Below are 16,151 nucleotides of genomic sequence, written 5' to 3' on the forward strand. Positions count from 1 at the left end.
ATAGTGGAAATTTCACAAATCACTATTATAAATATTTTAATTATGTTCCTTAGATATAATTTGCCTAATTACGCTCTATAGTATAGTTTTATTTGTTATGAGTATTTCCGTTTACATATTTCGCTTGCCAATATACAAACAGGGTAAGTATATACAAATTCCATATTTATACATTTAGGAATTTTTCAAAACTCTGTTTATATATTTCATTTACATATATATAAAAAATGTTAGTATATAAAATTATATATTTATATATTTAAGAATTTTTTAGAACTTATACAAATTAAATATATCAACAAATCATATACAAATAGGATAATTATATATAAATTCTGAATTTATACAGTTATGAATTTTTCATAACTTATATAAATCAAATGTATCGACAAATCATATATAAATAGCTAAGGTAATCATATACAAATTTTAGATTTATACAATTAGGAATCGAATTATATAAATTCTAGATTTATACAATTAAGAATTAAATTATACAAATTAAATAACAAAATTAATTAAACTGTAGTTATGTTTGATGATTAACTAAAATTACAACTTAAGTACATAATAACCATTAAATATTTATCATTTTGCGTAATTTTTCTACATTAATATATTGCCATAATAATTTGGATATATATTCAACTTTTCGGAAAAAGCTCAAATGAATTCTACGCCTTTTCCCAGCATATGGCCCCAACATTAGTCTGTCAAGCATATTTAATTTGCAACATCCCATCATAAAACATATTTATTTAAAATGTGTTAATATGGATTCTGGTTAACAACATGATAAATATTTTTCATGTCTCACTTATATTTTCAAAATATCTTTTTTTTAACCTGAATATTCGTACTTACTATAACGTTAATTATCAAAAACAAAATTAAAAATTCATCATAGCTTTTGATTTTTGCATTTCTTTCAAATCTATTTCGAAAAAAATAATTTTCGCCACCTAGACGAAAACTCTCTCTATATATGGGTATATATATACAACACATCTATAAATAATATACCTGCCACCATGAGTCTCAAAGGACACGGTGGTGCAAGTGGCGAAAGGGCAAAGCCATACTTTTCTTTTCTTTGTTTATAATTCTAATTGATTTTCTATTAACTATTAATAAATAATTATTTTTGACTAATTTAATTTATAGTCTTTGACTTTTATTTTATTTTTTATTATTAGTAAATATTAATATTTGTTTAAAAATAGAACTAAAAAAGAAGAAAACAATCATAAACTCATTAATTCTGTAAATATGGTTTAATTGCTCCCTTTATAATTTCAAGCAAAGGAAATGATCATGCAAAGATTGTTTATATATACCAACATGAATTGTGGTGTAGTGGTGAGATTGATTCATTCTTAATCAAAGGTCTCGAATTTGAGCCCTAGATATGAAAAAAATTATGTTATAAGCATCGAATCTCAACTATGAATTTCAGACACCAAGGTAAAAAAAATGATTGATTATATATTATTCTCAAATCACTTATATGAAAGATTAAAAAATCACACATAAAAAGATAGAAATCTAGAAATGTAAAGAGCAATTAATTCCTTTTTTCCTATTCATGACATGCATTGGCGGTTCAATTGTTGTTACTTGAAGTAGGTGAAATTATAAGATGATTGAGAGGATTAAGCGCACTAAGAAATGATACTAAAATAATTGTTTTTCTATTACGTATTATTTTAATCTGAAATAGCTGAAATTAATGACCACGTTTTTTCCCTAACTTTTTTAAAGTAAAACTCGACAATGCATGAGGATCCTATCTCGTCATGTTATGTTGCAGGAAGATGCCATGTAGGATTTCAACTCGCAAAGAATGGCCGGGTGGTTGGGGTTAATAGTTGTTAATTTTTATTTTTTTTGGATAAGAAAAATATCACGTATCATCAAATTATTGATAATTATTTGATAATTATTTTAGATATATATATATGTCACGTGTCTTTATTTAATTTGCTGGTTTTGACACTTCAGCGAGTGTATTACACACACCTAATATATTTTGGTGATTGTTAAAAAAATGTCAAGATGACACATTCGACTCTTACTTGAGGTGTCTAAAATGAATATCTCCTGGTTTAGGTATCTAAGTGAAAGTTGGTGCCAACTTTAAGAGCCAGATTTCGCCAAGTTCAAATTCAATTCATCATATAGGTTCTGAAATTTTAAGAATAATAGAGTTATAAAACATATATATAGAAAAAAGTTACGGTTAAACGATTCTAAGAACACTTATATATATATATACACCAGAAAGTTGACAACAGTAACTACAACTCAATCTCAAACTGAATGAAGTGAGTTATTTAAATCCTCAAATATTTCATTTTAACACTCAAACATATGAAAAGCTGATACTCACAAATTATATATGCAGAGTGTTTTGATTTTCCCAAAGGTAGTTGCCACTTGGATCATAGTAGTTTTGAATACTTGAATAATAGAAGTCGTTCGGACCAATTTGTCAATATAAGTTGAATAATCACAACAGTCCTGCTGGAGTATTATATGTTAAACAATACTGTGGTTTGAAAATAACCAATGCATAAGACTTGACATGTTTTATACATGACATAAATATTCTTTATATCCTAACACTATATATTATATATGGACATAATACATAAATATAACTCTTAATTTGACTTCAGCTGACAACTATGACCTCTAACTTTATTAGTGGACAAGTAGGCACTTTAAATATCCAAAACTTAAACAAATAGACATATTCGTCCTACATGACGTCATACATGACAATTTTGTGTCATACGTAGCCTCCTACGTATATTGTATCACGTACGACACGTGTATCATACATGGCAATTTTGTGTCATACGTAGCCTCCTACGTATATTGTATCACGTAGGACACGTGTGTCTACTTGTTCAATTTTATACAAGTTTAAGAGTCTACTTGTACACACCCAAAGTTGAAGGATATAAATATAAAATGATTCCAAGTTAAATAGCATATTTATATATTATGTCTTATATATATCATCAAGTTATAGATTACCATAACACGATTTCACTTGATAGTATAAAAAAAAAAGTTTATACATTATAAGTGTGTACAACTTAAACTCTAAATCGATCACTAGAACAAGTGCATATATTATATATGATGCTTCCTTAATTTTACCATGAAAGAGAAACTACGACAGGTAGATAGGACGGAAGAAAAACACATTATTTGGTTACCTAAAAAGATTTACGTTTGTAACAACTCACAACATCCATAACTTCTCTTAATTTCAGACATACATGCCTATATGCTAAGCTTTTCTCTTCTTTTTCTCATCCATATCATTTTGCTCATTAATTTCTTCATTACAACCTTCAAATTCTGTCAGTCATCAAAATGCAAAATCCCGAAGATCACCACTCTGACAGAGAGATTAGTAGTCCATTAAACACCACCAAATCTAACAATGACAATTATGTCGAAATCACACTTGATATCCGCGATGACACCGTGGCAGTCCACAGTGTCAAAAATGCCACTGGGACTAAAGCAGAGGAAGCAGAGCTTGAGGCACTGGCCAAAAGCCTGCAGAAGAAGCGCAGCTTTGGGGCCTCAATCGTAAGAAATGTTTCGATGAAGATGCGTTTTTCTTCTTTCAAGAAACAACCGCATCCTTTACGGAGATTTGATAGGAGTTCAGCAGCAGCTCAGCATGCTCTCAAAGGCCTCAAGTTTATCAGTAAGAGTGATGGTGGCTCAGGATGGGAAACCGTCCAAAAGCGCTTCGACGAGCTTACTGCCACCTCAGATTGCTTACTTCCTCGGGCAAAATTTGGAGAATGCATAGGTAAAAGGATCCGAGTTTAACTTCTATGCACTAACTAGCTAACAGTGAATAAATATTTTACTTCATTAAATCACCCAACAACAAGTAATTATTGATCATATAGAGTAAATAATTATGTTTTTGTTGATTTTCAATGATAGGTATGAACGGGGAATCTATGGGATTTGCACTAGAGCTTTTTGATGCGTTAGCTCGGAGGAGAAATATAACAAGTGATTGCATCAGCAAAGAACAGCTCAAAGAGTTTTGGGACCAAATTGCCAACCAAAGCTTTGATTCCCGGCTTCGAACCTTCTTTGACATGTAAGTATTAAAATTCATCATTACGTCTTTTGATCCAGTAGTTGTTCGATCAAATCAATTAATTTTTGGATTCTGATTTTTGTGAGGGATGTAATGCAGGGTTGATAAAGATGCAGATGGTAGACTCACAGAAGAAGAAGTCAGAGAGGTATTTGGGTGTGCGAATAAACTTCTGGGCTCTTCTCCAGCTTGACCTTATTGACAAAATTTATCCTCTTTTTTTGGCAGATTATTAGCCTAAGTGCATCTGCTAACAAGCTGTCAAATATCCAGAAACAAGCTGCAGAATACGCAGCATTGATCATGGAAGAGTTGGATCCTGACCACATGGGATACATCATGGTTAGACTATATATATTTCATGTTCTATAGTTTTAATTTGAATAATTTCAACTATTGATCATCTGATTCGGCAGCTTGAGAATTTGGAAACACTTTTATTACAAGCCCCAATTCAATCAGAGGGAGGAAAAGTCCTGAACAGGAACCTAAGTCATATGCTAAGCATGAAGCTTAAGCCAACACTGGAGACTAATCCCATTAAAAGATGGTATAAGAATTTGAAGTACTTTTTGTTGGACAATTGGCAAAGAGTTTGGGTACTGTTATTATGGATTGGTGCCATGGCTGGCCTATTTGCTTACAAGTATCTCCAGTACAAAAACAGAGCAGCATTTGATGTCATGGGTCACTGTGTTTGTATGGCAAAGGGAGCTGCCGAGATACTTAAGCTGAACATGACACTGATTTTACTCCCAGTCTGCAGAAACACTATCACGTGGCTTCGAAACAAGACCAAATTAGCTGCTGCTGTTCCCTTTGATGATAACCTCAATTTTCACAAAGTAAGCTATTCCTCTTTTCTCTTCTTCCAATTTCCGCTCAATTCATATAGTTTATATACCAAGTTGAGACCGGCTATATGACTCTCCATTTAATCCCGTGTTAGTCCAATATTTAAAAAACATTTTCTGTGTTGTGAATAATCTCTCACTAATTGACTAGTTTTATGTTGATTGTCAACTTATCGCCACCCTCATCTATTTGGGCTCGAGTAAGGACCAGAGCTTGGAGGGTGCAATACCCCTGACCAGGGGCGGACCCAAGGCATGTTGAGGGGTTCATCCGAACCCCCTTCGTTAAAAAATTACATTGTATATATAAGATAAAAATTTTAATTTATGTGTATATATTTAACATTGAACCCCCTGAGCATAAGCCAAAAGACTAGCTCAGTGACAAATGGGGTTCAATATTTCGTTTTAGCTTGTCTCAGCTCGCGAGTTCGAATCCGAATAAGCACATTTTTTTTCGATTAGCGTGTTTAATTTTTTTTGAACCCCCTTCATAAAATTCCTGGGTCCGCCACTGCCCCTGACTTCTTTATTTGTTTACTTGTGTATGTTTTGAACTCTTACCTGTAAAATTCTGGCTCTGCCATTGGATTCAAGACCAACTATGTAGACAAGCTCACACAAGAAAAAATAGATACGGAAATTTTTTCTGAAATTAACCTTTAGTAGCGGGTTGTTTCTCCTCCTTTGTTTAGATGATGGCAGTGGCAATTGCAATTGGTGTAGGAATACACGTACTTGCTCATATGACTTGTGATTTTCCTCGACTTCTAAACGCTAGTCCAGAAAAGTATAAACCAATGGAGCCATACTTTGGTGATCAACCAACAAATTATTGGCATTTTGTGAAGGGAGTGGAAGGAGTGTCCGGGATCATAATGGTGGTTTTGATGGCAGTAGCTTTCACTCTAGCAACTCAACAGTTTAGACGGAACAAAATTCGTTTACCTAGACCCTTGAACAAGCTCACTGGTTTCAATGCCTTCTGGTACTCGCACCACCTCTTTGTCATTGTCTACAGTCTCCTCATTGTCCATGGTGTCAAGCTTTACTTAACCAAAGAATGGTACAAGAAGACGGTTAGTCTACTTATCTTTGAAATCAACTCTAATTTCTTAATGAATTTAGCTTTTATAGGCTCATAGCTATCAGATCACCTAAAAGGTAACTGAAAGTAATTAACTTCCCATAATACGTAAACTTAGTAACTTGAAATAAGGCAGGTAATTAGCAATGCAACATGTTAAATTAGATTGACTTACAATGCGGGCGTATACAAGTTAAACTCTTTGTTGGAGTAACTACTAAAAAATGGGACTAATTTTCCCACAGATATGGATGTACTTGGCTATACCAATCATACTTTATTCTGGCGAAAGATTACTAAGGGCATTCAGGTCAAGCGTCAAGGATGTTAAAATATTGAAAGTAAGCTGAGTCCAAATCTATACATTAATTTAGTAGAAAATCAAAATAGTTGAGACAAATGAGAAATTTACATTTATTATACTTAAAATATGGTGCTAGGTGGCTGTGTATCCTGGAAATGTGTTGACACTTCATATGTCAAAGCCACAGGGTTTCAAGTATAAAAGTGGGCAATACATGCTTGTCAACTGTGCTGCAGTTTCACCATTTGAATGGTAGGTGATGCTTCATAAATAAACGACTAAGAGCTTGTTTCTTAATTGTAGGGGAGGGTGGGGGCAATCAATCTTCTACTCGTCTATCTATATTGATTTCAGTTTAATATTTTATGCACCGACAGTAAAAAAATATTTACAAGCACAGTCAAATAATTAACTTGCATAGCATGTTAACTAATTGGTCATAGAGTTTTAAGTTTCAAATAACTTTTCACAGTACTATTATGTCATATCTCGTTTATCCATTCATGCCCTTCATTAATAATTAGATAATGAGGCATTAGACTAACTTAAAAGAGTCATAGTTACTCTCATCGATTACCGCGTTTGGTTGAATTTCTCGGCTTTAACTCAAGATACATACTGTTATTGTGATGTTTGCACATTTTATATATCAGGCACCCATTTTCTATTACTTCAGCGCCTGGGGATGACTATTTAAGTGTACATATTCGAACTCTTGGTGATTGGACCACAAAACTCAGAGTTGTTTTCTCAAAGGTAAGTGATGTTTCCACTATTTTAATTAATACTCAATCATTGAACATTCTCTTAATCATATATATTAAATTATATTATTAGGCGTGCCAGCCACCATCAACAGGGAGAAGTGGACTCTTTAAAGCTGACTACTTGCAAGTCAACATAAAGTGAGTCTTTTTCCATTATGCAGTCCCCCCAATCACACTCAAAAATTGATTCACTTTAACAGCGCATTGATTAGTTAAACCTTCACTTTCACTTTACTTATTCCTTTTGACAAAGCCATAGTTAATATTCGCTGTTCTATTTTATTCAAATACTACTGATCACTTTTTAAAATATATTATTGACTCTCCGTGGGGTACTATAGTGTTAGATTAATTTACTAATTTAAATTATCCATGATCATCAAGGACAAGAATTGTATGTTTGATATGACATATTAAACGGTACGTGTTAGTTCCCGAAAACTATTTTCTTTTTCACCAAAAATAAATGGAAACCCTTTTCATTTTTCTTTACAAATATTCCAACTCTAAGCAATGCCATTTTCTCTAATTAACACTTTAATAATACTCCCTTTAATTTTTCTAACATTATTACCAATCTATAATACTCTATCTGTTCCTGTTTAGTTTTCATAATTCCTTTTTAGAGTCAAATAATAAGAATTTTGACTAATATCTTCAAATATATATTTGTTTTTATCATATTGATATAGAAAAAAATGCAACTTATACTATAATTGTTGAATATCTCACTTTTTATTTCAGTTACCCAAAAGTGTTAATTGATGGCCCATATGGAGCACCAGCACAAGACTACAAGAAATATGAGGTCCTTTTGTTGGTAGGTCTAGGAATTGGAGCGACCCCAATGATCAGTATTGTTAAAGACATCGTAAACAACATGAAAGCCATGGATGAAGAAGAGCATGATTTGGAGAGCAAAGGACAAAAGAAAAAATTAAACTTGAAGAACAAGAGGGTATATTTTTATTGGGTTACTAGAGAACAAGGCTCATTTGATTGGTTCAAGGGTTTAATGAATGAATTAGCTGAAATGGATTATGCTGGAATTATAGAGATGCATAATTACTGTACAAGTGTTTATGAAGAGGGTGATGCTCGCTCTGCTCTCATCGCTATGATTCAGTCCATCAATCATGCCAAGAATGGTGTAGACATTGTATCTGGAACAAGAGTTAAGACTCACTTTGCTAGACCTAATTGGCGGAATGTATACAAGCGGATTGCTCTTAACCACACTAATGCAAGAGTTGGTATGTACTCAAGACTTAAGTATCTCATTTTAGAACTATTGAAACTGTGAGTTTTCAACCTCAACTATCATTCAATAGTTAGCAAAATACACTTATTCATTAATTAGCATATATAATGGTTCGATTTGCTGATACATTAATTTTTTAATTGACTTCTTTAAAACCCTAAACTCTTCCCTTTCAAGTCAAAGATATCGATGCCATGGCAGAGACGAGACCATGATGGTGGATGTCACGATTGGAATAAATTAATTTATACGGTGATAGTTTTAACCTTTAACCTTAACTTTTAATTTAATATTAATTTATTTAAATTTGCCACATTGGAATTATTTTTTCACGTAGACTGTTGTGTGGCAGAATTTTTAAACAAAAAAGAGAGTATATACACATTATAAGAAATTAGTCGAAGTGTGTTTCGTTAACTATTGTGTGATAGTTTAGATAAGAAACTCACACTTTCAATAATTCAGGTATGAAATTCAAAAAATTAAGATAATTTAAATATGTTTTTGACCTATAATTCTATGTATTTAAGAATTTCAAACATATGCTTTAAAAAAACGTATTATTTTGATGAATTGATTTTAATAACGGCTTATTTAAGTTAAAAATTCAAGTTGGTAATCACACCTGCTCCTCTAAAATTTGCAGGGGTTTTCTACTGTGGGGCACCAGCACTGACGAAAGAGCTAAGACAGCTGGCCTTAGATTTTTCCCACAAGACATCCACAAAGTTTGATTTCAATAAAGAAAACTTTTGACCAACCATGGACGAGCACAGGATCAAACCAAACAGATAAGAACGGTTTTGTTTAAAAAGAAAATCCATATCCACTACCTTTTATATAGAGAAAATCTTGCAGATTTTGTTAATATATAGTTGGGTTTTTGTTATATGAATAACAAATTTTTTATCTAGGACCACCCACCTCTGGATTAGATTACCAATTTATTTGTCTTTTTTATAACTTTTTATGTGAAATGTTTAAAATTATACAAAATTAAAATATATTTTGATATATATATTCTATATATTTTAATTTTAATTTTTAGACCATAAATTATTATTTTTAATTTTTTAAAACTTTTTATTGAGTCATAAGTCAAAATCTGACATTTATTACATTTATTTAAATGTCGTACTAATGTATTCGAATTTAAAAAAGTCTAACAACAACAAAAAAATTATGTATCAATGTCGTACAAGTAATATATAGTTGGGGATGCAACAAAATCAATGAAGAAGAAAATATTTTGTAGTGCAATTTCTTTGTTTATTATGGAAAAAATATTGTGAGATTTTATAGTTTCATTGATTATAGAAGATTGGGCTATTATGCTAAATTTCCTCATTATAAAGATATTTCTGCATAATTTATACAGCAATATCTTATTTATCTTGTTTAGTGCATTATAATTATAATTATATTAATACATAAATAAATAAATAAAATTACACACACATACTATGAATTATAGATAGAAATTATAGTCACTTTTAATAAATAGCATACTTATAATTATTCAAATTCAATAACCTTATAATTATAACTATTTACGTAAGTTTCTCATTAATAATTATACCCTAGGCCTCTCTTAAATGATTAGAAGTTTCTGAATAACTGTAGAGATTATTTCACAGACTTTATGACTAACATCTTTTCTCTTAGCTACATTCAAGTTTTGTAACTAAACAGCTCTCAAACCTTCGAAATATTATCACCTGCTTTTTCGGAGATGCTATCGGACTGTCACGCTTGAAAACATATTCTGTTTTACTTTTCTATTTGCATATTGTCTATCAATTTTTGTTTTTTCTAATCTCTTTTTTGCAATCTAAACCATGCTAAACAAGCGAGTTAATTAGTATAAATAGTCTCACTATTTTTATCATCTTAATTGGAATGTTCATAAAACCACTTCTCTAAATTTTACTATTCGAATATGGTATTTCCTCCATCTCATTTATATCTTACTAAAAATAGTTATTTTATATTACTTACTAAATCAATATAGAATTAATTAAAGTATTTCATTTTATTCCTATAATTAATATCATATTTTGAATGTAAACAATTCCTAATACTAGCTATTTCTACACTCTCTATATATTGCACTGATAATTGATATGAACAAAGAACAAAATAGTAAATTTGATTAATTTATTAATAATTTTTTAATCACCGTCTAAAATAAAAAATATTCATCTAAAAATGAGACGGAGGGAGTAAGAATTTTTTTTAAAATATGAAACATTGTTGTCTTAAATAGGTCATATGACGTGAATATAAGTAGGCTTTGGACATACTCCCTTCATTCCATATTAAGTGAATTTTTGAGGAATTTTTCATTGTTCAAAGTTCAAGATAGATGTTTGAATTTTTTTTTATATTTATCCTTTTATTTATTGAAGTTTTATATTTTTTAGGAGATAAATCACACTATTTGCAAAGTTATATTTATGATTTTATAAAGGACAATAATGAAAACTATGAATCAAATTATATCTTTAAATATTTTTTTATATATATAGATATATGAATTGATTCATAAATTCACCTAATATAAAACGGAAAAAATCGAAAAAAAAAGTAAAAAATTAGCAAGCACCGCAAGAGCAAACGTATGAAACCACAGACATTAGGAAACAGCAAAGAAACGGAAAGGTCTCGTCCTCATTGCTAATAACGTGGCGACCTGCCCATGTGACTTTTGTCACTCTCTAAACACGTCGACACCATTCTTCGTTCCATTATATAATGATATCCACCTTAATTACACCCTTTTTTTCTTGTCTTTAATTACATTGTTAATTGCCAAAAAAAATAATTGCTACTCCAATTTATTCATTAGAATATTGTGTTTTGCCAGCATTTTTCCACAAATATGGTACACTCTTCCTCTTCTCCCCTTTTTATCATCTCTTGATTAATTAATTGCATTTCTGCTGTTCCATTTATTTTTTTTGTAGTGTTTACTTAAAAATGGTACAGCACTTTATGCTTTACATGATACTTGCTAACGCACTGATTACTACTGTAGCAAGCTAGCTAGTTGTGCCTCACCCAATTATATGTGAGTCGTGTGAGGCTTCTTTTTCGTCTCAAGTTGGTAGACCAAAATTTTAAGCCCCCAGTAGTATTCTTTTTAGGTCCAGACAAGTGCTGAGTCGTCGTCACAGCAAAATTGCAGCAATTATTATTATATTAATAATATAATAATAATTATATTATATTTAACGACAATAATAAATATCATTATAAATGCTGCTTTATTGTACCTCCGGTGAGGTGCAAAATAATTTTTTTCGCGCATGGATAATAAATTGCTGAATATAAGTACTTTAAGAACTGAAATGGCAGACTAGAAGTTGAAGATTTTTAGGTTTTGTTTACTGATTCGTATGAAGGAATATGTTTCTCACGAAAATAGTTTTTTTTTTTTTGAAAAATAAATGTTTGTTAGATTTTTTACGTATTTTTTTGGTGTTTGGGGAGTGATCGAAAAATATTTCGACCCAAAAGCACTTACATATAATACAGCCAGACACCTCTGATTGAAGCTGAAAATGTGATTACTGTGGACAAAATGGTTAATTAGTGTATCTTCTTTAATCATCAAACTATGTCTTTCTTCAAAACTAACATTTGTAATGCAGGTCAGAATTTATAGAATGTTCCACAAAATTTTACCACAGAGAACCCGGGGTTATTCCCGGGAATTCACCTCAAGGTAGTACATTCGAATTCGCAATACACGATAAAGCTAGTAATATACTTTTTGTTGGATAATCTCTAGTCATTGCTCAGGACAGAGGGAAATTGGGTCCTAAAAACTGCGGCGAACACTTGGAACAAGCCAAAAATGAGTTTCCGGTATGTAAATGTGGATTCGATATGTTGGATGCTGGCTTTTTCGATGACTGTAAGGTACTGTGACAGTGTTAAATTCACTAAAAATTTTGTTAGCTATGTTTCACGGACACTTGAAAAATGAATGTTGAGGGCGGGTGCTCTAACGTTTTTGGAGAGCCTGAGTGAAATAGTTTGTTATTACTCTTGCCCTTAATTGGAAAACTGAGTAAGACTATTTTTTGTGTCTGGTGCTGATTCTTTTCAGAAGCTTGAAATACAAAAGGGTGCAAAAGATTTTAATATTCCTATAATAAGATCCAACCGGAAGTTAGTTGCTACTGCAAATGGAGGTTTGCGTGACCCTTCTCCTTTAGTTTTCAATTCTGCATGGAAATCCCAAGAAGCAAAGCAAGTAACGGACAAGTTCAATTGCCCTGTATCCTCTGGTATTCAAAGGCCAAAAAATGATGAGGATCTTGCTTTCATGAGTGTAAGTGCGCCTTATTAGTTATGTTAAAGGAACCGTGTTGCACCAATGTTTCCTTGTTTAATTTTATTATTTGAAATTGTTTATCAGGTTCTTGAACTCGGGCAACTTATCAAGGCAAAACTGATTACATCCGAGGAATTCACTGGAATTTTTCTGAACAGATTAAAAAGGTATGGTGCATGCTTTGCTTCCGTTTATCTGATTTGCATGCTATTGAATAATTTGATTCTGAAAAATGATGTGCTAATGCCCAAGCGTCACAGGTACGGCCCTGTCCTTGAATCTGTTATCACAATTACTGAAGACTTAGCATTTCAACAAGCAAAAGAGGCTGATCAAGTGCTTGCAAAAGGCAAATATTTGGGTAAAAGTGCACCTTCCTACTTCTCCTTAGTCCTCTTCCACGTCTTTCGTCTCCACATTTTAGTTTTGGATGTCACGAGAAAAATCTTTTAACATTTGTTCTTTTGGAGTGAGATGTCTGGAGAGAGATAATATTGAAATTTCAATTCAAATAACCACGGATGATTCTGTTCTTTATAGGTCCTCTTCATGGGATTCCGTATGGTCTAAAGGACATTATTGCAGTACCAAACTATCCCACAACATGGGGTTCCAAATCTTTCAAGGATCAAGTTATTGATGTCGAAGCTTGGGTTTATAAGAGGTACTTACAATTAATGAATGTAGAGGCCACATCCCAGAACCAGCCTACGCTGTACGTGCGTTTGTATAATAATTTGTAGATACGGTTGATGCAGGCTGAAATCTGCGGGTGCAGTTCTTGTTTCAAAATTAGTCCCTGGTTCTTTAGCTTATGATGATATTTGGTTCGGTGGTAGAACAAGAAACCCTTGGAATATCGAAGAATTTTCTACTGGTTCATCAGCAGGGCCAACTTCCAGCACATCAGCAGGTATATTGAGTTAGTTTTCTCTAATACTCCCTCTGTCCCAATTTAAGTGTCTTAGTACCTATATCTTTCCGTTTTCTGCACAGGGTGAAAGAATGGAATTTACAACTTTTAGTCATTCACTGATTCAAATGAATGGAATCTAAATGATATTCTATAATGTGCCCAGTCCTTAAATTGGTTCTATACATATGACCAGCAACGAGAAAAATAAACGCAGTATCTAAATAGTGATACGGAAGATGAGTCAACCATAACTTTGTGTTTTTTTTCTAATAGAATCCCCTCAAAAGAGAGAGAATGGGCGGTATCGAATAAGATTAGTAGGCAGAGTATATTGTTCTACAATGGCGTCTTCACATTGCAGGTATAGTTCCATTTGCCATTGGTTCAGAAACTGTTGGGTCTATTACCTACCCAGCTACTAGGTGTGGTGTTACTGCATTGCGGCCCACTTTTGGAGCTGTTGGTCGTACTGGAGTTATGAGCATATCCGAAAGCTTGGTATCGTATCTCTTCCACAAAATTTGATTCCTTTCGTATGTGTTTTATCTTTTACTACTATAGAGGTGCTGAACATAAATCTGGCTGGTCATTAGGACAAACTAGGCCCTATTTGCAGAAGTGCTGCAGATTGTGCGGTTGTTCTCGATGCCATCCGAGGAAAGGACCCAGATGATCTTTCATCCAGGGACATCATGTTAGGTGATCCATTTTCCGTTGACATTACAAAACTCACTGTTGGGTATCTTGAAGATGCTGACAAGGAAGTAAGCGACTGTTTTTCATTACCAGAAATTTGCAATGCAACTAATCCAATAATGATTCTTTATCCTCTGTGGATGCCCGAATTAACTAGAATGTTTAATTATGTCAATGACAGGTCGTTGATGTACTTAAATCAAAGGGAGTGAATATGGTTCCATTTAATCTGGATTACACTGTTGACAGTGCTCAAGGTATTGTCAGCTTCACTATGGATGTTGACATGCTAGCTCATTTTGACAAGTGGCAGCGCTCAAACCAGGATGATGAATTTGAAGCTCAAGACCAATGGCCTCTTGAACTTCGCCGCGCCCGAGTAATATCTGCTGTAGACTATATTCAGGTGTATGTCACGATTTAGGAAACATCTGTCTAGGTGTTAAAATACTTTGGCCTTGGATAGAGCCCGATCCACTTCACCAATCAAATATTTTGTTTAGTATTAAAAGAAAGAAGCTGTACTTCACAGGCACAGAGAGGGCGAAGCAAATTGATTCAGGAAGTGAAAGAGAACTTCAAAGTTGACGCATTTGTTGGAGATTCGAGTGACTGGGAGAAAGTTTGTGTGGGCAATCTCGTGGGTATGCCAGTAGTGGTGGTTCCAACAGGTTTTAAGAAGATATCCAATGCACCGTCTGATGATACTCGCAGGAAGACAACAATAACTACTGGCATTTATGCTCCTCCTGACAATGATCATGTTGTAAGGCTCTAATCCTCTTATCTTGTGTATTTGGGATAGGCAAATTCAGGATCCTAGAGTCAAGCTTTGTTCAGAATGAATATAATTTTCTCATATCTGAACATACACATAGTTCGAGTTGAAAGTAATGAGTTCAGCTCAGAACCCGAATCCGTCTTTTGTTGCGACGCTAATGTCCTTTGTCCAAGTGTAGTTCTTTGTTTGTTATAGAGATGTGGTGGCTTTTTGGAATCCTAGCAAAAGCTTCATGGTTTCAGAGTTCTGGTGCTGCTAAGGAAACCTTTATATTGATTTTGTGTACTCCTTTTACTCGCAGGCTTTAGCATTGGCAATGGCGTATCAGTTGGTGACCAACCATCATAAGCAGCGCCCTCCAATTAACGACATTGGGCCAAATGATTCAATTCCAAATCCACCCACTTCAATTGTACCCGCAAGACAACTACGTGGTTATTAGTCTCTGTAGACTGTAGGGTGTTCAATGTCACTCTGTGTTATAGATGTATACTCTAGTTGTAGTTGTCAAAACTATGAAGTGTTGAATCATATTCTCTTAGTGACAAAAGGAAGAGAATACTTCTCTCTTTTTGTTTATGCTAAACTAGACCATTCGGGGGCAGGGGGGCCATCTTTTTGATATATTCGTTTCATTCTTTAGCAATTCTCTACAGCTGATAGTTTGGCCATATACCTTTCACAAACTGTTTGCGCTTGCTAAGAGATATTAGATAGTCTGGCAACAAAAAATTCAATTTCGAACCCTGCGTTGATGTTTTAAATCCAAGAAAGGATCAAGAATGGGAGCTTGTAACTATTTATCAAATCGGACTTGTAAACATGATCTCTTTCAGGTTGCTGCTTCTTCCCACTACTAGAAATTCGATTAATAGGTCCATTTGAGCTGCTTATGTAAACAATTTTCTGCCAGTTGTATCTTGACCGATCTGCTCTAAAGCTGTTAGAAGGAAAAGAAGAGACCACGAAGCATAGAGACATCAAAAGAGTGAGTGTCGAGTC

General features: G+C 33.1%; 2 protein-coding genes across 5 annotated transcripts; both read left to right on the forward strand.

Annotated features, from left to right (window-relative positions):
- The first annotated feature begins 3,142 nt into the window (after positions 1-3,142).
- LOC129901248 (respiratory burst oxidase homolog protein D) lies at positions 3,143-9,352 on the forward strand. Of its 2 annotated transcripts, XM_055976379.1 has the most exons (12): positions 3,143-3,838; positions 3,979-4,141; positions 4,241-4,289; positions 4,370-4,483; positions 4,558-4,986; positions 5,691-6,074; positions 6,328-6,423; positions 6,523-6,638; positions 7,040-7,142; positions 7,224-7,291; positions 7,898-8,406; positions 9,061-9,352. In XM_055976379.1, the coding sequence occupies exons 1-12, from the start codon at positions 3,388-3,390 to the stop codon at positions 9,168-9,170; spliced, it is 2,592 nt and encodes an 863-aa protein (XP_055832354.1). In that variant the 5' UTR covers positions 3,143-3,387; the 3' UTR covers positions 9,171-9,352. The 2 variants fall into 2 exon arrangements, with proteins under 2 accessions (XP_055832354.1, XP_055832355.1); XM_055976380.1 differs by lacking the exon at positions 5,691-6,074 and having other exon boundaries at positions 3,144-3,838.
- Positions 9,353-10,627: 1,275 nt separating this feature from the next.
- On the forward strand, positions 10,628-16,147 carry LOC129899466 (uncharacterized). Of its 3 annotated transcripts, none has more exons than XM_055974443.1 (12): positions 10,822-12,141; positions 12,224-12,338; positions 12,529-12,753; positions 12,841-12,923; positions 13,017-13,117; positions 13,297-13,420; positions 13,515-13,669; positions 14,034-14,170; positions 14,266-14,436; positions 14,550-14,774; positions 14,901-15,134; positions 15,451-16,147. In XM_055974443.1, exons 1-12 carry the CDS (start codon positions 12,062-12,064, stop codon positions 15,589-15,591), a joined length of 1,791 nt encoding a protein of 596 aa, XP_055830418.1. In that variant the 5' UTR covers positions 10,822-12,061; the 3' UTR covers positions 15,592-16,147. The 3 variants fall into 3 exon arrangements, with proteins under 3 accessions (XP_055830420.1, XP_055830418.1, XP_055830419.1); XM_055974444.1 differs by having other exon boundaries at positions 12,052-12,141; positions 12,219-12,338; XM_055974445.1 differs by lacking the exon at positions 15,451-16,147 and having other exon boundaries at positions 10,628-12,141; positions 14,550-14,776; positions 14,901-15,061.
- The last annotated feature ends 4 nt before the right edge of the window (positions 16,148-16,151 follow it).

This window comes from Solanum dulcamara, chromosome 8 (assembly GCF_947179165.1).
Source record: "Solanum dulcamara chromosome 8, daSolDulc1.2, whole genome shotgun sequence".
Classification (NCBI taxonomy): Eukaryota; Viridiplantae; Streptophyta; class Magnoliopsida; order Solanales; family Solanaceae; genus Solanum; species Solanum dulcamara.

Excerpts from the sequence above, each read along its gene's own strand:
- LOC129901248 (XM_055976379.1), top strand. The coding sequence starts at position 3,388 with ATGCAAAATCCCGAAGATCACCACTCTGACAGAGAGATTAGTAGTCCA. Across the intron at positions 4,987-5,690 it reads ATAACCTCAATTTTCACAAA|ATGATGGCAGTGGCAATTGC; the intron begins GTAAGCTATTCC and ends TCCTTTGTTTAG. Across the intron at positions 8,407-9,060 it reads CCACACTAATGCAAGAGTTG|GGGTTTTCTACTGTGGGGCA; the intron begins GTATGTACTCAA and ends TAAAATTTGCAG.
- LOC129899466 (XM_055974443.1), top strand. The coding sequence starts at position 12,062 with ATGCAGGTCAGAATTTATAGAATGTTCCACAAAATTTTACCACAGAGA. Across the intron at positions 12,754-12,840 it reads AGGATCTTGCTTTCATGAGT|GTTCTTGAACTCGGGCAACT; the intron begins GTAAGTGCGCCT and ends ATTGTTTATCAG. Across the intron at positions 13,118-13,296 it reads TGCAAAAGGCAAATATTTGG|GTCCTCTTCATGGGATTCCG; the intron begins GTAAAAGTGCAC and ends TGTTCTTTATAG.